Consider the following 20,217-nt stretch of genomic DNA (forward strand, 5'->3'; position numbering starts at 1 on the left):
CCTTCTCCCTTGCTCAGAGTCATCATGCATCTGAGATCACTTCCAAGCAACAGTTTGGATGCAGACACCTTCTTTTGAAGGGTATAGGAGTTTAACAGCATGAATGTACATTGTTGCATGCATCACAGCATAAGAACAGAGAGAACAGCGAGCAGAGAACAGTGCAGGATGATATGATTCACTCGTAACACCTTTGCAAAGCATTGAGTCTCCGCCACTTGGCTGGAAAAGCACCTTCAGCTCTGGGCACTGTCTGTAACCAATATCCTTCCTGTGGTCACAAAGATGCCCAGAGCTGAACAGCCAACAGCCAGCACAGACAAACGGGCCTTCTTTGGGAGATGTCTGCTTCAAGAGGTGATCCCCGTGCTTCTATTTCTCTGCACTAATTTCTAAACTCAGATGACGTGAAGCCCACTGAGGTGCATTTGTAGATGCAGCATTGTCACAGTGCCCTGACCCCCACCACAATGTCCACACCCATCAAGGGACAACTTTCCTGCCTAAAGCCGTGCTAGCTTCTATCTTTGCTGTGCCCTAACTGCACACTGGCATCTGTCATTCATAACTGACCTCAGCTACTGGCCGTGCTGCTCAGCATGTCCCACGCAATGGGGTACGTGAGGTGCACCTCGGAGCAAACAGACACTGCTGCTGTGCTGCAAGCTGAGGTTTCTCTGCTTTCGGCTGTGGCTGCTGGCACATACAGTGCAGAGGAGGAGAGACAGCATTCAGCCCATACCTGCCTGGCCCACACCATTGGCACAGCATGCAGAGGGCACAAATATTCATTTCCCTGCGGTCCATGAGTGGTAGCATCACCCCAGTGGACGTGAGCTGGCAGAAGTGAATCCCACATCCCCAGTACTGAGGCAGCAGGCTGAGGGATGTGGGATGACCATTTGTAGCAGAAACATCTCAGGAGCATCCACCAAAACTCTTACTTGACATCAAAGATGGGAAGAATGAGTTTAGCTTCCAGTGATTTCTTTCCCAGATGGGAGAGAAGAGCAAAGGGCTGGACCATGGCTCAAGGATGTGTCTTTGCTAAATATGGCTGGGAAAATGCTGGGATTAGAGGCTGGACACATCTGGATGTCAGACACTGAGAGCAAAATGCACACAGGGTTCCGGAAAGGAGCAGGTTAGCCTGACCTGGGAGATTTGGTGTCCCAGGTCTCCAAGTTGCAGTAGGGGTGACATGCCAAGACTTTGCCTCCCTCACAAAATTAATTGGCAGTATAGGGCCACTGTGTGGTCTCGTACTTTATCACTGATCAGGGCTCAGCAGCATGCTGAAAGATTAAAAAAAAAAAAAAAAGAAATTTTTGAAAGAAAAATAAAAGAATAAGCCAAATTAAAAAAAAAAAAAAGAAAGAAAGAAAGAAAGAAAAGGGGAAAAAAATCAATCACATCATGGCCTGGAACAGCTGTATTGGAAATTCAGTCAAGTCTTCAAGAAAAAAGCTGATGATTTGCCAGGCACAGAACAGCAATATATATATATATATATATATATATATGTATATATATACACCACTGCAAGTAGACATCTGTGGAAGGAAGCTGAATGCTTCTCCAACTCACTGCTGCTCATTGCAGGGGTCTGTTCTGAAATCTGCCTCTCCCTCTTCCATTCAGACATCAATGAACACAAAGAGGTGGCCAAAACAGTTAAGACAAGGAAAGGTGATGTTTGCTGTGAGGCAAAATGGCAGAATCCCATGCTCACTTTTCAAAGGCATTCAGGCATTCACTTCAGGTGATAGACACCCCGTTCTCCTGTTGTTCTCCTTAATGAGTGAGGAATATGTCATGACATTCCAGGTGGAATACTGGAGGAGTCATGTGATAAGGTAGGGATGTCCTCAGTGTGATCCTATTGCATGGAAATCTAGTCCATGAAGCCAGGGCACCCCAGAGAAGGATGGTGCAGCCTGGCATTGCTCTCCCCTTCACTCTGCCTCTTTTGCCTTCCCAGATGCACCTCAGCTCTGCCTTGTATTGCCCAATGGTCCAAGAGTGACTCTGGTTGCATGCGCTAAAAGTGATGCCACCAAAAAGAAATGCATCTCCAGCTGCACCTTCCCTGCTGAAAAAAAAGGAACCTTTCATATTAAACAGTGTTAGAGATGACTTCTTAATGATTATTTCACAAGTAGCGTAGGAAAAGCTTGGTATGATCTGAAAGAAAATCGAAAATATTTGTGTGCATGTAGTTGAATCATCATATAAAATATTTGATATTTCATTATGTACAAAGCTGCATTTTGTCTAATTTTGATCAACTATTATTAAAGGTTGCTGTGACAGTAGCATACCTGCTATTATTACTTCTTAAAAAAAAAACAAACAGGTGTTAACTCCTAGACCACTCCTTTAATTGCTCCTAAGTGGCTTTCAACTAGACACTCTGCTGAGAGTCTTTCATTCTCATCATTAATGGTATTGACCTGGTTTCAGATAAGCAACAGCCATTAACTGCGAAGTGCAGATAATCCAGCCTCTGTGCAGTTTGGAGAGCTAAGAAAGGCTGTTGGCATCCTCCTCCCAAGTACACCCCCACAGAACATATTGATCTTTCTAACCCCCAGCTCATTTGCAAATTATATAAGAAATAAAAGAGAAAAAAATGCCATTTTCATGGCCTAACAGACTCCACTCCTGTTCTGAAAGACTGAAAAAATGTAAATGGAAATAGGGCAGAAATCAGTGCCTATTCTCTCAGAATCTTGAAAATTGTGAGATAATCACTGTAGATAGGAAAGTATGGTCCCAAAGAAACCATCCGCTTCCAAAGAATGAGGGAGAAAGAGAGAAGTCACTTTTGTAGCTATGTTCACACACTGGGAAATGGAGGGTCTTACAGAACACTTCATTGTATCATTCCTTAGGTTTGAGAGAAATGTGCTGGTGTGAGCACATCAAAACAATTTCAGAGTGACCTCCGCTTCCTTTTGCATCCCTCCTGCTGTTTCAGCCAGTTGGGCACAGACAGAGGCTCCATGAACAGCCAGCATGACCCCAAGTCACAAGAGCATCAAGAATCACATTCAGCTTCATGTTTGCCAGGTGGACACTAAGGAACAATCCTGCATCCTTTGGTAGATTGGATTGCATACACCAGATTTCTAGGTTGAATTAAGCCTTATGATCCCTGCCTCTGTGAGAGAACAGTTGGTGGGTTGAGCTCTCAAGCTTGGATGCCCAGCAGATGCCTTATTTGAATCTGATGTAGTCAGAGTTAAGACCTGGATGGTCTTAGGTCATAATTAATCTGAACATGTTACACATTAGCTTCAGGTTGGGATTAATCATTCATGACTTCAGTAATTGTGTTGCACAAGTGTGGAGCGTAACGTGTGTTGTTCATGACTCAAGAATATAACTCAAACCAGTACTGATCACTGCTGACCTCTCTACACCAACACCATCTTCTAATTGCCAGGAAGACCATTTTTGCTTGGCAGCACAGCTAACCAGCTGTCATGAGTTTTGTCCTTGCTTGGAAGGAACTTCTCGTAGCTCAGCCTCTTGGGTTCCACCTCATTTGCTCCAGGGATGCAAAGCAGGAAAGCAATAACTTCAGTTAGGGAGATGTTCTCCTAAAACTCCATATCCTGGAAGTGTACCGTAAATGTCAGTTCCCCTTGATGAACTGCAGGTGCTGACTGCAAAACATGAGACATAGTAAGACAGGCATTTACATGACAGGATGGCTAGGGAAGGAGATACACACAGGTAATCATCTTCAAGAGTGTGGAAGCAACAAGGATGATAAAAGATCTGTTCTATTGCTGTCATGGTATCACCTCAACCTCCAAAAATCTTTTGCCATTATCATCAAATAAAGTGGACATCTGTGCTCCACCTGCATTTAAATCAGTTAATTCCCTTTAGCATGAATTATGATGAGTCTGCAAGTTGAGCTTTATCCAAGCAGATTTTCTTCTCCTTCTGCTGGAAGGATGAAGCTTCCCCAAGGGAAAGTGAGAGCAAGTGAGGTTGGAAGAGTATCAGTGAGACTAACTCGGCCTGAACTGTTCTCCAAGGAACAGCAGACATATGTGCTGCAGGACCAGATGTGTCCTCCATCCCTCCTAGTGATGACAAATTGCATACATCCACACAGCATGTGGAAATGCATTCATCAGTGCTAGTAATGTGTGATGTGGACACGGTATGACATAGACAATAGAATCCCACAGGATCAGTATCCTTTCCTGGGTGAAGCTCAAGAAATTGCAGGGCCCTCACTTTGCCATGCTAGTGTTAGACATTGCAGATTTTTAAATGCCGTTCATCCCTAGCATGAGACATTCCCAGTTCTGTACAACATCTTCCCATGGCCATTCTTCTGTTTTCCCATTCCTGCCATCTTTCTTATTACAGCAGTCATGGGAAATCCATGCTGAGATCTGGATTGCATTAGAAAATGTGCAAGAGGTTGGAACTAGATGATCTTTAAGGTCCCTTCCAACCTAAGCCATTCTACGATTCCATACAAAGTCAAAGAGGATAGATTTATGATTGAGGGAAGGAGCACATCGTTCTTCTCCTGGCAGGGCATCAAGACAGCGATAAACAGAAAAGTAAAGTTCTCAAAAGTTTGTGGGGACCTCTTAACCATGGAATATCAGGCTCTGAGAGTAAGATGAAGAGCAGATTGCAGCCAGCCTGGTGAGGGCAGTCTTGGGAAGCACTGAGACATCTCTAAGCACAGCAGGAAGCTATTTGGCTTTCCATAGATGCAGCACTGGGTCCCCAAGCTCAGCTAGCAGGAGTAGAGAACTACTGCTGTTCTGGAGCAGGCAGTGGTTTGGGTGATGTGGTCAAGGGATTAAGGCAAAACCACCAACTTAATTTACCCTCTGGGAGGCTGGGAATAACAGGCAGGGCATCTCATGTGCTAACCTCTCTATGCTTCCCCAGCCCCTGGGCAGCATCCCACTTCAGCAGGATTCATCAGCTCTTCTTCCCCCTCACATCAACTACCTCACCCCAATCTCCTTAGCTAGGTCCCTCTTGGGTATCCCCCTCCTTTCACCCTTCTGTCTTCAGGCCATACTCATTTGATAATCCCAGAACAATCTTCATTATCTCAGCCTTTAAAAGCACTAAGCCATCTCCTAGAATTTATTTATTGGCTCTGTAAGTGGAATGGAGTGAGGGACACACGTGTACATGGTAGAATAACCACGCAGAGTGCTCAGCTGAGCACCCACCTGGACTTCTTTTCATAGGTGAACCTGAGTCATAGAGTCACTTGAGTTGGAAGGGACCCCTTGAAGACCATCTACTCCAACTCCTCTGCAATGAGCAAGGACACCCACATCTCCATCAGGTGCTCAGAACCCCATCCAGCCTGACATTGTCTCCAGGAATGGGGCATCCATCACATCTCTGGGCTATCAGTTCCAAAATCCAAGAATAGGACTTTGTGCTATGAACTGACCTTCTTCCCACCATCTTCAACACCCTGGTGTCCTAAGCTTATCACAGCCTCCACTCCCACAGCTTCTGCCATTAACAGCTGGCAATAGATTATGACACTGATGTGGCTAGTGCATCTCTGTCTGGACCAACTGGCACTCCAGGTTCATGTATTTTTAAATCTTTCCAGCATTAACTTGACAGGAAATTAGCTGCAAACCACATTTTTCTTTTAAAGTTGGAAATGATGTGTATTCAGGTAAACTAAGTCCCTCAAGGCAGAACAAATCCCACTCCCCAGTCTTCCCCGAGGCAGAACCTGTTTGCAGCATCTTGCTCCCAGTGCATTTTTTTGGTTTTTTTCTGCATGGTTTTTAATACAGAGTAATGATAACCTCAAGCAGCCAGAGAAGATGCACAGAGGTAGCAGTAAGTAAGAAAAGGGAATTAAACTGTTTGTGCAGTGGGAAAAAAAGAAAACAACACACAGAAGTCCAGTTTTGCCCAAATTGGAATAGAATAAGCACCATTTATCTGCATTTACTTTGCTCTGTCCCACCATGAAGGAGATGCTGCCAGCTGCCACTGAAATTTGAAGTACCAGATCCTCTCCTCTTGTATGAATCACATTTAATTTCTGCAGCCAGTCAGATCCCACTTTGCTATAGGACTGGCAGATCTACTAATAGAGATTGCACAAGGTACATTTTGTCCAAGAGAATGTGTACAAATTGCTGGTTCTTCTATACTTGACAGGGTTCTTCAGTAAATCAGCAGGGCCCAGTGGTCAGGAAATGCAGGCACTCAGGTGTGGGGCATCTCTCTGGGTAATCTGTGCCAGTGCCTCACCACCCTTATATCATAAGAAAATCCTTCCTTATATCCAATCTAAACCTCCCCTCTTTCAGTTTGAAACCATTTCCCCTTGTCCTGTCACAACAGACCCCTTCTTTCTCATTTCCCTCTCCCTTCTCCATGCTACCAGCTACCTAGCCTACTACCCTCCAAGGTGGTGATCACCAGCAGTCCCTTGCACTGGGCTTGTCCAGCGGCTGCGATGCTCTCAGCCCTGACCAAGGAATCTGTTTGCCTTCAGCTATTTTTTGAGCTGCTGCCAGGGAAGTTTCACAAAAAGGATAGTGTTATTTCTGAAAATGAGTCCCATAAACAAGGATGAATATGACCTCCCCGTTGAGATCAGCCAATGAAATGGAAATACAAGAAAACATTATCATAATTACCCTATGGCCTTCTCTAGGGGGAAAGGAAGAGAGGAAAAAATAATAATAATAATAATAAAAAGCTATTTAACAGGCTCTGGATAGCATTGTCATTTCACCCTTCCCAGCTTGACCTGTCTCCTGCTCTGCATTTCTGCATTCTCTGAACAAAGGGAAGAGAAAATAACCAAAATCTTTTCCCTACAGGGAACTTTATTTTTTCTGACAAAAAAAAAAAAAAAAAAAAAGAAAAAAGAAAAAAAGAAAAAAAAGAAAACAAAACAGTGCTGGGAAGTTGAGAGGAGAGAACTGGCAGAACTGGGGAGTCCAGGCAAGAGACCCCTTCACTCTTAGATGCATTTATTAATAGCAGAAGAGCAGGGCAAAGCTGTCCCTGCACCTATTTGTGTGCTTCCAGGCCTGTTATATCTTTGAGTTTGTATAAATTTCATGTCAGTTAAGCTCAATGCAGGAATTAATTCTGAAGCATGTTAGGAAGGGCTCACGGAAAAGGATTTGCTGTCAGATCTTCTTCAGAGATTACTGTCTGCAGGGGCATGCTGACCTCATCCTACTAAACAGATGGATATACCTATCTGTGACTTTCCTCAAATGCTTTTCTTGCCTTCACAGTTCAAGCCAGTGAAAATTGAGCTCCTACCTTTTGCAGATCTTGTCAGCTCTGCTCAAGTTGACCTGTTAGTGCAGATTGCAGCTGTCCGAAGACCTCTCACTCTTCAGGGCAATCATGTTTTGTGCCACCTGCTTCGGGAGTAAAATCAAAGCTATTCCCAAAAAATCTGGCATTGCAGGGGTGCAGAGCTGTCAAAGCATCCATACCCCCAGCTCTTGAACTGGATCCACACTTGTTATTAAGCCAATAGCAATTGAGAAACTCAGCTCACATAGAAGGCTTTTGTAAAAAAAAGTTTTACAGGAAGGCTTTGTCTTGCTGATTATTTGTTTTTAAGGTATTCTCTTTCTATATTACAGAGACATGCTTCACTCTGAAATAAAACCAAGTTTAACTCTTTTAATTTAAATTCCACCATACAAGAAAAAGACTTTGAGAGCTTCCAAAATATTATCTTTGCAACCATTGTCCAGTGCATAGAAGGAAACCAAGGAACCCTTACACAAAGAGAATTAGGTATTAGAGATAGGTAAAAAAGGACAACAGCATAACTTACGAGCTTATTTCCATCCACCAGAAAGGAAAGGAAATCACCACTCCACCTAGGAAAACTCTGGGATAAAACACTCTGTCTTTACTTCAGTCTCTAAAAAAGAAAAACCTCTTTACCTTAGTCATGTCTCTTTATAATTGTAAAAAAAGCACAGCTGATCTGATTTCATTCAGCTAGTAGCTTGACATGAATCTCAGCTGATGCCTGTAGTTGAATCTGCAGTGACTATTAAGGAACCCTGGATAAACAAACACCCACACACCCCAGATGGGTAAATGCTTTTATAGATGTCCTCTGTTAGCTAATGAGGCAGGTTTTATCTTTGTGAGATATTATAATAATTCCTTTCTACTGACTAATGCGTGTCCAGTGAATTAGAGATTAAGAAGCTGAGCTGTAAATAGGTGAGCTCCAGGCAGGCGGGAGAGGTTCTTAATGAAAAATGATGGAAGCATTGAATATGTAAATCTACGTGGGTTGTAGCTTGAAAGAAATACTTCATCTACTTTTGCCTGGTCCTGAAGAGCAGGTGCACAGAATAGGTTGTGCCGAGCATACTCCATTGGATCATGTCTTAAATGTACACGTATTTTCTTAGATGCACAGCAGGATATGATGTTTTATTGCCTTGAAAAAGTATCCATACGATCCATAGGAATGTAGAAATAGCTTTATTGAGTTGATCTGTTCTGGCAGAGCATTCCCAGGAGCTTCCAGCCTTTGGAACTAGAGACAGCTCTTACAGCTTCTGGTTTCTGGTGGCCAGTGACTCAAGATCTCCCTGCATCAGAAAGTGGAGCCATTTATTTTGCTGCCTGGGGATATTCAGATTAAAAAAAGTTGATGTACCCATATGTTAATGATTTCAGCAAGGCCATTCCACAGTATATTTGGATCAGGTATCAAGACTGTTTGTCAAAAAGGAAGCTTTTCTAAGCCCGATTGAATTATGTCTAATTTCTTGAGTCTATCTATTTTGCAATTAGATGATGTGAATAAGGCATGACTGTGAAGTGAGGGATATTCCTCTCTGTTAAGATAGGGTTTATGAAAGACCAATAGAGAGACTTGATCAGACTTCTGAGTTGGATGTCTGATTGCAGCTCTATACATACCATCTGAAAACTTGCACGTCGTGTATTTATGCTGACTGAAAATGGTCACAAATATACTGAAAAAAATGATATTTTTTTACAGTCTTAAAACTTGTTCTCAAATTCCATTATAGCAACAGAAAGCACAGCTGCATATTTTTTGCTGTTCACAGGACTGCGTTTAGCCAATGTATCCAACAGTTGGATCAGTTTTGCTTTGTAGGTGTTTAACATGAGTTATTCAGCAGCAAAAGAACAGCATTTTAGATTTTCTTGAAGTTGAATAGTTTAGTTGGAAGGGATTTGAAGGCCATCTGGTCCAACTGCCTGACCTCTTTGGGGCTAATCAAAAGCTAAAGAATATTATTGAGGGCATTATCATGGAACCGTTAAGGTTGGGAAAGACCACTAAGATCACCACGTTCAACCATTGACCCATTCCCACCATACCCACTGACCCTCAGTGCCACATCTGCATGGTTCTTGAGCACCTCCAGGGATGATGTCACCACTTGTCTCCTTAAAGCCAGAGGATTTAATGAAAATATCTATTCTTACTCATGTGCATATTTACATGAACGTTTCATCTTCCTCAGCCAAGGAGGACTGCAGAACAGTTGAGGTTAGAAGGGATCTCTGGAGGCCCAACACCCTGCTCAAACAGGGACACGTAGAAACAGCAAAGACTCAAACGTTTCTCTCTATATTCATATCAGCCCAGATTCAGTTCCAAGCCCTGTTCTAGCTTTTCTACTCTTCCCTGGGCACGGTGCTTGGTGCTTCTGCTCTGCTTCTGGGAAATAAAATTTATTTTCTGTGCCTGGCCTGGAGACCATACATCCTGCTGACAGGAGCTGCCCCCTCACAAAGCATGGCTGAAGGAGTCTCAGGATGAAGCACAGAAGGGATGAATTATTTGAAATGCCTGAGATCACGCTCTGCTCCATTCAGCCACTATAAACCCAGACTAACTCCTCTGGCTTTGGTGGAATCATTCAGGATTTGTGCAGCTATAAATGACAGCAGGATTTAACCCAAAGGTTTTATGTTTCCAATGAAAGAGTTGAAATGCTGGATGTTGCCTTAAATTTGGACTGGCCAAACATCTGGAAAGCGGTGGCTTTCTTTTGCATTAACATTAATGTGGTTTTGACGAGGGATTTTAGTGTGGATTTTTTTCCAAGAACATGAAAAACTAACTTCTGTTTTACTCAGAATCCCATTATCAGATCTAGATACCCATCTGCATGTCTATTACTACATCAGCTGCTCAAACATCCACTGTTCCCCTCTATAGAGAACGTGAACTAGAATCTGCATTTACTGCTAGGTAGGACTTCATTAACCATTATTATGTTATTTGTAATAAATCTTGAAAACAGATTATCTTGCTTTCCAAAAACAATTACGTTAAAATGAGCAAAGGCACCTTAATTCTGAAGATGGTAGTTTGGGGGGAACACAATGAAATATCATGCTTGCCCTACTTATGACTCTGTAGACAGACTCTACAACCTGTCTACAGGTTTCCTTCTCATCTGCAATTCACTTCTTCTCTTTCTTGTGTTTTCTTTTGCCTGCTTGTACTTTGCATTGATGCTTAGACCTGCTCAATCCATCAGGATGTGGAGTGCTGCCATAAGTTTTAGCATTACAGATGCAGTGGTGCCAATCTCACCAGCAGTCAATATAAGTTTATATATTAAAAAAAAACTCAAACAAACACAGTTTATTTCTATAACACAGTACAGCAGACCTTCTTGATTACATTACACTATCACAAGTGACTGCTAAATTTTATGTAAATCCAGAGGAACATAACTGCTGCTCCTATTGCTTTCATAGTCTAATCAAAACAGACTAATGCTAAGGAAAATGGAGGCAATGAGGGGAGCAGTGATTTTATCCAACTTACTACATCAATTTCTTCTTTCAGTCCAGTACCTCAGCCACCAGCTTCCTCTCAGGGGTCCTGTACGTGGATCTTTCATTCTTTAAATTAGCTTTTGAGGTGATTTTGTGGATCCTAGCCTCAATATCCCAGAGACTCTTCTGCTGCATGTGGCAGAAAAGCACAGTTGACCCAAACCTGAAAGATCTCACAAGTATGTGTCCAACAGGGAGGCATGCTAGCAGGTAGATACCATCCACAGTTTTCCTTACTCACTGCAGATCATAGAACACCTAGAGGGTAAGGTCAGCATAGAAAGGCTTGGGTTGGAAGAGACCTCAAAGATCACCCAGTTCCAACCCCGTGCCATGGGCTGGTTGCCACCCACTGGATCAGGCTGCCCAGGGCCCCATCCAACCTGGCCTTGAGCATCTCCAGGGATGGGGAATCCACAACCACTCCAGGCAGCAGTGCCAGTGCCTTACCACTCTCTGAATAAAGAATTTTTTCCCAGTGAAAGTAGCCGTATTGCATTAGGTCAAAACTCTATATGCTATAACAACCAAAGGACCTGTAGGTCCAGCCTACTCTATACTTTCAGAAGACAGCCTTGCCTAGTGGGGATGTGCCATCTTCACGATGCAAGATGGGTTTTCATAACCAGTAGGTGCCTTGGAGGGCCTTGTACATCTTGTATCAGCAATTAGTTTCTGGGGAAAGAATAGTGCCTGTACCCCTTCCCCATTATTGTCCCTTGACTTCTGGAGGTTGATGTTCCTCTGTCTTTAGAGACAGATACTGTCAGCTCATTAACTCCCCTAAGGATGTTGATAGAACCTGATGCTTCATGGCTGAAGGCCTGAATGAGAAGTTGGAAACTGATGCCAAGCTGTGCTTCTTAAAAGGAGAAGAAGCCTTTGATGATTTAACCCTTGGCAGCGTTTTCCAAGAGGTTGGTGTCAGGAAGCACAGCGGTGCTTTGCCATTCTCTAAGTGCTACATTTAACTATGCTTCTATGTCCCAAAAGGAACAGTGTTTAAAAAAATGCTGCACCAATATTACTTATGCTTTTTCCCCTTGGGCAGTAGCCTCATCTCTCCTAGCTGAGGTATGCCACCCAGGAAATCTCTCCCTTCCTGTGTACATGCGTGTTCTAGATATAAGCAATTGGAATGTGCACTTCCTTTGCCATGTGCACAGGTGTTTCCATGTGGCATCTTTGCTTGGGACACCAATTGCTGAAATGAGATGGGAAGAGCAAGGCTGGTAGAGGAAACTGCTTATGCAATGGAGATTTTGCATTCAGATCACACTTGCATTATCTCAGTAGTTTGTGTCCTGCTGCTCTTCCACGCTGAGGTTTAACCTCATTTCTTCCCATCGCTGCAGGTGGATGCTGATGATGTCATCACCAAAGAGGAGCAGATCTTTCTACTGCTAAAAGCCAAGGCCAAGTGCGAGCGACACCTGAAAGCCAAGGTGCCCAAGGTGCATGGTGAGTGTTCCCACAGCAACCCAGACTGCCTGGCTGGGACAATTCCAACCCTTTCCCTCAACCCTGCAATGCTTAGGTTGGAGCATGTGAGTGAGGCAGCCCAATAAACTGCTTTTTCAATTAGATTATATAGCACGATGTATTGGAAACTCAAGGGGTCTGGAGGGTGCAAGAATTACACTCATGGATTTACAGCCCTTATCGCCATATCCAAAGCCCAAGCAACGCATGGGAGATCACACAAACCATCCATACACCTTATCATCTTTTACAGCAGAATGCAAGTGTTATGGGAAGCAAAACAGCTTTCCCAAATTCCATCTGTTTCCTTCTAGCATACTGTCTCTGCTCTCCTCAAATGGGCCTGAGCTTGACTAAGCCCCTCTCATCTACTTTCTTTCTATTTGGAGCTGTGAAATTGCTACCAGATGTAGGACTGGAGGGAGAAGGAGGGAAACTCTAATGTGGGCAGCAAAATAATCATCCCTCATCGACTTCTTTCATCAGTCTCACATGTATTAATTATTGCACCAGGGCTGTATAATTGAGGTATCTTGCACCCACCCAGTGAGATCTGGGTGGGCATCCTGTCCCTTCTGCAACTGTATGTGAGAAAGAGGGCAAGCTAGATTGCCTCTTACCTTCACCCTTGCATCTTAGAGATCCTTCTTCCTACTGGTAGGAGTATTTGGAGACTGCATCACCAGGTTAGGAAAAGCTTCTTAGAGTCAGCTGTGACTTTGGAGTAGGTGTGCCTGCCCTCCTGGTGTCCCTATTGTGCTGGAAATCACAGAAAAGGGCTGTAAAAACCCCACCTTTCATTTTATTCCAGACCTCCAGCTTCACATCAGCCAAAACCTCAAGCCACATCCTCTGTACTTCTTTGTCCTGTTCACCCAGTGCCCAATTAATGCCTCATTAAAGACCATATGTGCAAAGGCATTTCCTTCTGTTATAGTTTAGACCACCTGCCTACCTTGGAATCTGGTGCTATCAACCAGCTGGTCTTGATCTCACACCTTATTTTCTAACCTTTCTGTATGAGACAATCAGTATTTTGCATGGACCCCCCTTAACTGGCAGCAGCAGTGTTAGTAGGGCTGTGGAGGCAGTGACTGTGTCTAACCAAGAAGCAGACCTTGGGTTCTTTACCCACTTTGTTCGAACAAAGGAATGAAATGATAGAGATTGGTTGTGTTTTAAGGTCTGACTCCTCAACTGCGAGGCTCTTTCTTCCTTTGGTTGTGGCAGAGAGGAATCTAATCCTGTGTCATTCAGATATCACATGGATCTATACTGAGTCCTGGCCTTGGAAAAAGCTGTCCTGAGCTGCCCAAGTAATAAATCCGTCTGCTGCTTCATCTTCTATAGAAAATCTCTGCTCAATCCCAAATAGCATAATCAAAAGGAGGAATAATTATCTTGATTGATACACTACAGCAGTATAGTCAAGGCTGTAAAGACTCAGTGCAATTATCAGCAATACATAGTCGGATCAAACTCATTTCCAAGGGATTCCCCAATCCAAAGGCACAATTCATCCTCCTTTGACCTTTTCTAAGAGATGTAAAATGCTGTTTAGAAAAAAATCCCTCCATTGGCAGCACCTGTGTGACTCCTCATCACTCAGCAATTCAGAGTTGCACTCCACAAGGCAGTGAATTCCCAGAGCATCTCTGATTTGGCCAGAGACAGAGGGTTATGCAATTTGGAAAAGAGCTAACCGCTCAGCAGAAGAGCTGCCATCCAGATATTTTAGGCTACAGTCAGCCTTATACACGAGATAATAGTGCTGTAAGGTATTTGTGAACAGACCAACTCAAACTTCATGGTTTGCCCATTCTACATGCTCCAGGAGTCCAAAGAGGCTTTAGACCCTTTTGGGGCTGAGGGGTAATAGAACAATCTGCACTTATATGCTTAGTCTTTGTACAAAAGCTTCATAACTCAATGTGAAAAGTGGTTAGGTCCAGTCCCATCATCCTTTGATATGGAAATTGGAGTCTGGTTTCTGCTTCTGCTAATCACCCAGGGACATATGAAGCTGTGCCCTTCTCAGCCAGATAGAGGACTTAATGCCATTGTTTCTTCCCTCACCACAGCTAGAAAAAGGAAAAAAATCTGGGAAGGGCAACACAATTCTCAGAATTAATATGCATGAATCTCCTGCATACAGAATGCATTGGGGCACAATTGTTGTGACTTGGAGCACGACAAATCCTGAGTGACCACTCCAGGCCTTCAGGTAGTCTCCTGTGATACTGTGATACTGTTCAAAGCGTTCCTGAGGAGCTTCTCTTTGGGTGGCATAAGGATTATTTTTGTGTTACCACCCCACCAGGCTCCTTCTATCATGACTTTGGACTTGTAGTGATGTGGGACAGTGTTATTCCCCAAAATGTTCCCATTCAGACTCAGAAAGACCTGGACTTTCCTGAAAATAAAACATGATTCTGCAGGCAGAGAGATCTGCTCATGTCCCTTTAGCCCTCTAGTTTAATAATAATAGCAGCTCGTGTCATCAATATGACACTGTTTCTATGCCCATAAATCAAAAATTGTTGCCATAAGAGAACATTATAAATTTGAGCCAAAGTGGTCAAAGTGTTGATGATGATGGCATATAGAAGAGGAAAATTACTGGTGAACATGAACATCCAATCTTCTTCTAGACTTAGTGGATGGAGGAGGGCACCTTTTGATAACACCTGAGTCCTAAATGTCTCTGGAAACTGACCACAGATTAAACACACAATTGCTATTTAGATGAACCACCTAACACATAGGATACAGTGTTATGTGCTTACTGATGATGGTGTGATCACTAAGAGGGTACCCAGAACTGAAATAGTTTTCTTGAGTGGTGGTGGGATCTCTATCTCTAGAGGTGTTCAAGAGTTGGGTAGGCTAAGCTATGGTTGACCTAACTTTGGGTTGGCTTTAGGACTGAAGGCTGGACAAGAGATGTTAAGAGGTCCCTTCCAACAAGTATTTCTGTTAGTCCAATCCAGGTGATTTAGAGTTGCAAGGCAGGGATACTGAGGCTCTTGTAGCCACTGCATCCTCCCTGTAGCCTTCGAGGCTCAGGTATCAAGGATTGATGACTCCAGTACAGTAGATGTTGGGTAGTTCATCTGTTTTGAGTGTCATGAGGAAGGCACATCACACAGTTGTCAAAGGATGAGACTTCTTCAGTATTCCTTACTTAGTTTTTTGTTACTGCCTGGTATATGAAAGGTGAAAAAGGAAACTGAAATCTCTTCCATTAGTTCTACTTCACTCTATCTGAAAGTAAAAATCACTAGAGCAAGAGCTGGGTCTAAGCTGCTTAGCTCTAATCTTCTTGCAGAGCCAATATTACTCTGGGAGCACTGCAGCAGCCTTCAGCTGTGGGACAGCCCAGCAAAGAGCCCAGTGGTCTAGGATGTTTGTGAAGGGAGAGAGTTCCAGCATAAAACCCCTGGCCAAGGTCAATGAGCAGCAGTTCAGGACTTGAGAGTCCCATCTCTCCAGGGAAGCTCTTAACCACGAAGGTTACAGGAAATGAGGCCTTCGACCCTATGGCTGTTTTAGAGCTACTTTGCACTAGATACTCACTCAAGCTCTGTGCCAAGACTGCTGTGCATCCTGAGGGCTGCCTCTCATATTTCTGCTGTGGAGTTCTGTCTGCCCCCCTCTGCATCCAGTGTTTCAGCTTTCAGAACAGCATCAGAAGAGGATCTTGAGATAAGTAAGCATCCATTGCCTTCTGCATGCAGGGATGCCTCCCTCTTTCAGCTCTCTAAACTATGGGATGCACACTTCTGCAGACAGCTCCTGCTTCCCCAAGGCACTTCAAGAGCATACCTCTGTTTGAACTAGACTGAATGCAGCATTGTTCTTTTCTGCCAGCTCAGAGGCAGGCAGAAGACCTTACCTGGGAGATTTCAGGAGGCAGCAGTAATATCTCAAGTCTCAGACAAGGAGAAGATGGAGTCCCATGGGCTCCTGACTGTGTGTTGCATCTTATCTGGTCCCAGAGGGCACCTCTGTACCTAAGAGAAGGAATGAGTTCAACATACATCTATATCCTTGATAATACGGTTTAGCCAACAAGCAGAAATGGACGGTGGTAACGACCCATGTGCAGAGACCAATTTTCTTAGCACAGAAATCATTAATTTGCTATTTCAGATTCTCCTTAGCATGCAAGTTTGGGCAGGACCAAATGGGGCAACTGGCGAGCTTGAGAAAGAGCCTTTTTGGAGGAAGTTTGTTTTTTCAGCTGAATCAGCTTCCTCATACAGCCACATAAAAAAGAAGATCATCACAGAGGGAGGAGCAGGAATGAAAGGTACTGGGGTAAGCATTGAGCATTGCCTGCTAAACATCAAACATTTTGGAAACCCAAGGCAATTTATCCCTTGTTGCCTCCTCTAATTCCACCTATGTAGCTTAGTTGCACATCCAGGGGTGTATGCATCTGCCCTCTCCTATCATGGTGTTCCATGGATGCTTGGCTATCCCTCTTCAAAAGCTTGGCTATCCCTTGCCATATACCACCTGGGAGATGGCTACTTGAATTCTGCCTCTGCTTGGGTGCAATGGCAGCACAGTGACATTATTTGCTCCACTCTGTAATAGGCAATGATGTGTATTTTTGGAAGCAGTGAGTGAATCTGGGACACCTTGATTTTTATTTTTTATTTTTTATTTTTTAATTTCTACATTTTTAGATAGAACAAAATATCACGTAAGCTGGCATAAAAGCTCGTTAGGGCTGCTGTCTTCATTCTTGGGAGCTGACGCACAGGGATATTCAACGCCTCACCTCCGATCTCAAAGGAGAGTCTGTGGCAGAGCCAAGGTTTGGATTCTCATCTCCTTACTCTTCAGCCAGGGCACAAACCACAAACCACATTTCCTTTTGTCCTGGAATTCAAGGTGAGGCTCCAAGGATTCAAATCCAGGTGGACAGAAAGTAATGAAAGTCTTTGGACATATCCCACTTGACTGAAACTCAAAACTCTCATCATCATGCTCGCTTTAAAGCTTTTGGTTTTGTTTTGAAATGAGGAAAACACATTTGAAATTTCCTGCAGTGCAATGGGTACCTGGATTCTCCTTTTTTTCCTCATCACATTGCTGTGTGTATTTCTCAGGCCAGCTCTTTGCTTGGTGTGAGCTGGCAGATTCCCATTCAGTTCTGGGAGGGCATTGATTTGTCTCAGATTCATTGCTTTCAGCCATCACTTTTTTTCCCCATGCTAATGTTCATTCAGAATAATATGATATATCAGAATTACAGTGAGATCTGTGGGTCTTAAGAGGTGAGAGGGTAGTCCAGATCAGCTCAGAATCAAACTCTGGTGCTGGTATTCGCTGGTCCTTTTTCTCCTTGCAGCTTTGCACTCTTAACATGTTTGCCTGTTAATCACAGGTTAGAAATATCTTCTTCACACTTCAGTGTGAGTGAAGAAGACCATTTGGAGGAGGGACCTGCAAGTCCAGAACCACTGGATGAGACTGAGGAGCAAGTTTCTGTGCAACACTCTTCCGGTTTGGGCTTGAATGTGGGCTGGAGATACACTCCAGCACAACTTCTTTGACTAGAAAATGGGATCCTGCCTGTGCATAGACTTCATTAGCTCTTCTTGAGTAAGCAGCAAGCTCAGGAGAGATAAGCATCTCAAGTCAAGCTGTGTTGTCTTCTGGAAGCAGGTAGTTAGCAAGGTAGTTAACGGGTGCCATGTGCCTTGTGCTGCAGTGCCAAATGGCAGCAGTTTCCAGGTTCGTATTGAAGTTGTTGCCCTTGTCAGCCTACATTTACAGATCTGGCCAATGTTGGTTTAATCTTTGTGTCAGGGCTGATTCCACGTAGCTCCAGATACTGAAAATGCCTGTAAAACCTGGCTAGTGTGCCTAAAACTTGAACAACTCGTTGTGGGGGAAAAAACAGAAAGAGGCCGACAGGTGCATGAAGGGTAGTGGTGTTCACTTTCTTATAAACATGAGAAGGAGATGTTTATTGGAAGGAGACATCCAAAGGCTTCCAGCCTTTGAAAGTTCAACATCTGTCTTACTTTTAACTTTTCTCTCTGATCCTTGGCCCATGCCCTGATAAACTGACCAGGCAAATAGCTGTCAAGTGGAGCATTCAAATACATTATCTGCTGCCGTGGCTCAGCAATGTCTTGCTCAGCTGAAATAAGATGGATATACATGTTAACAACATACATGCCTAAGTCCCATTTTGACAGTGGTAGGGGCTTCACAAGTCTTATTATGAGAAGCAGCTGAGGGAATTGGAAATGGTTTTAAGTTGAGGGAGGGAAGATTTAGGTTGGATGTCAGGGGGAAGTTCTTTACAGAGAGAGTGGTGAGGTGCTGGAACAGCTGCCCAGAGAGGTTGTGGATGCCCCATCCCTGGAGGTGTTTAAGGCCAGACTGGATGGGACCCTGGGCAGCCTGATCTGGTATGAAATGGGGAGGTTGGTGGCCCTGCCTGTGGCAGGGGGATTGGAGATTCATGATCCTTGAGGTCCCTTCCAACCCTGGCCATTCTGTGATTCTGTGAATTGGGATGGTTCAGTCTGGAGGAATTCCATGGAGAGGGGGAGGCTTTATTAGATTCTACATTCCTCTGGAAGGAGGTTGTAGTGAGGTGGGAGTCGGCCTCTTCTCCCAGGTAACAGTGATAGGACGACAGGAGATGGCCTCATGTTGCACCAGGGGAGGTTCAGGTTGAATATTAGGAGAATTTTGGTCTCCAAAAGAGTGGCGATACATTGGCACAGGCTGCCCAGGGAAGTGGTGGAGTCACTTTCCCTGTTGGTGTTCAAGAACCATGGAGACGTGGCACTGAGGGATGTGGTCAGTGTGCATGGTGGGATGGGTTGGTGTTGGACTTGGTGATCTCGGAGGTCTTTTCCAACCTTAATGATTCTGTGATTCTATGGTTCTAAGGAGCATCAGGGTGCAGCATAGACTCATCAAGTATTTCTGGAGAGTAGAGACGTGTTCCACCTGATATTGCTAGCAGAGTAGATAGTCCATAAGAAAAACCTAGCAAATAAAATTTATATATATATACATACAAACATAGTTTGTAAAAATTCCAAATTCTCCTTTTTTTCCCCTAAAAATGTTACTTTTCATTAGTTTTAAAGTTGCTAGGAGAGGATTGAGACCCCTATGTCCTCCTGACACAGACCTCATAGACAGTGCTGCTTTCTCCAGGTTAACCACTAGGTACATCTCTGAGCCTCAGGACTTGCCATGGGCTCCAACACACATAGAGTGGGGCTGACATGGGTACACATGGCTTTCTCACATCTCTCTTTCAGGATATGTTCCTCATCTGCTGCTTTTAGCTAATGTACTGAGGGAAAGATGCTCAAAAACTTAAATAAATAATAATAATAAAAAGAAAATAAAAGAAACTAAACAACAAACACACACACACAAAAAAAAGGAAAAACCTCTGTCCCCACAAGCACTTGGCTTCCTTTCTTCTTTTCTCTCATTTTTTCTCCTTTTTTTTTTTTTTTTTTTTCCTTTAAATATAGTCTCTAGATGAAAGACTTTCAGAAAGAACAGGAAACCCTAAAATTTCTCGTCTACGTACATAAATATTAGATTTCAGCCATGGTGGGCAGCCTGATGCCACCCCAAAGTTAAACCTGGAAGGGGATGAAGTGAAATTCCCAGCCATAAGCCATCAGACCTGATTTTTTTTCTTTCGCCTGTGAATTAAAAGCCTGTCTTTCCCTGGTTTGGAAAAGGAGATGGGACATTTTGTGGGGGAGGAGAGATTTTTACACAAGCCTGTTATTAGCAAAGGCCATCGGCAGTCTTTTCTCAGTCTTAGGTGTGTTGCAGCTTGCCTCAAATTGGTTGTTTTTTCATTCTATTTTT

At 43.6% G+C, this 20,217-nt stretch overlaps 1 protein-coding gene across 2 annotated transcripts in view; it reads left to right on the forward strand.

Annotated features, from left to right (window-relative positions):
- PTH1R (parathyroid hormone 1 receptor) overlaps positions 1-20,217 on the forward strand; it is a 117,977-nt gene that overhangs the window by 38,591 nt on the left and 59,169 nt on the right. For both annotated transcript variants that reach the window (XM_085226902.1, XM_010712289.4), the window contains exon 2: positions 12,216-12,321. In XM_085226902.1, coding sequence (XP_085083028.1) covers positions 12,216-12,321 — 106 coding nt within the window. The remainder of the gene's footprint in view (positions 1-12,215; positions 12,322-20,217) is intronic.

This window comes from Meleagris gallopavo, chromosome 6, assembly GCF_905368555.1.
Source record: "Meleagris gallopavo chromosome 6, MGAL_WU_HG_1.1, whole genome shotgun sequence".
NCBI classification, from domain to species: domain Eukaryota; kingdom Metazoa; phylum Chordata; class Aves; order Galliformes; family Phasianidae; genus Meleagris; species Meleagris gallopavo.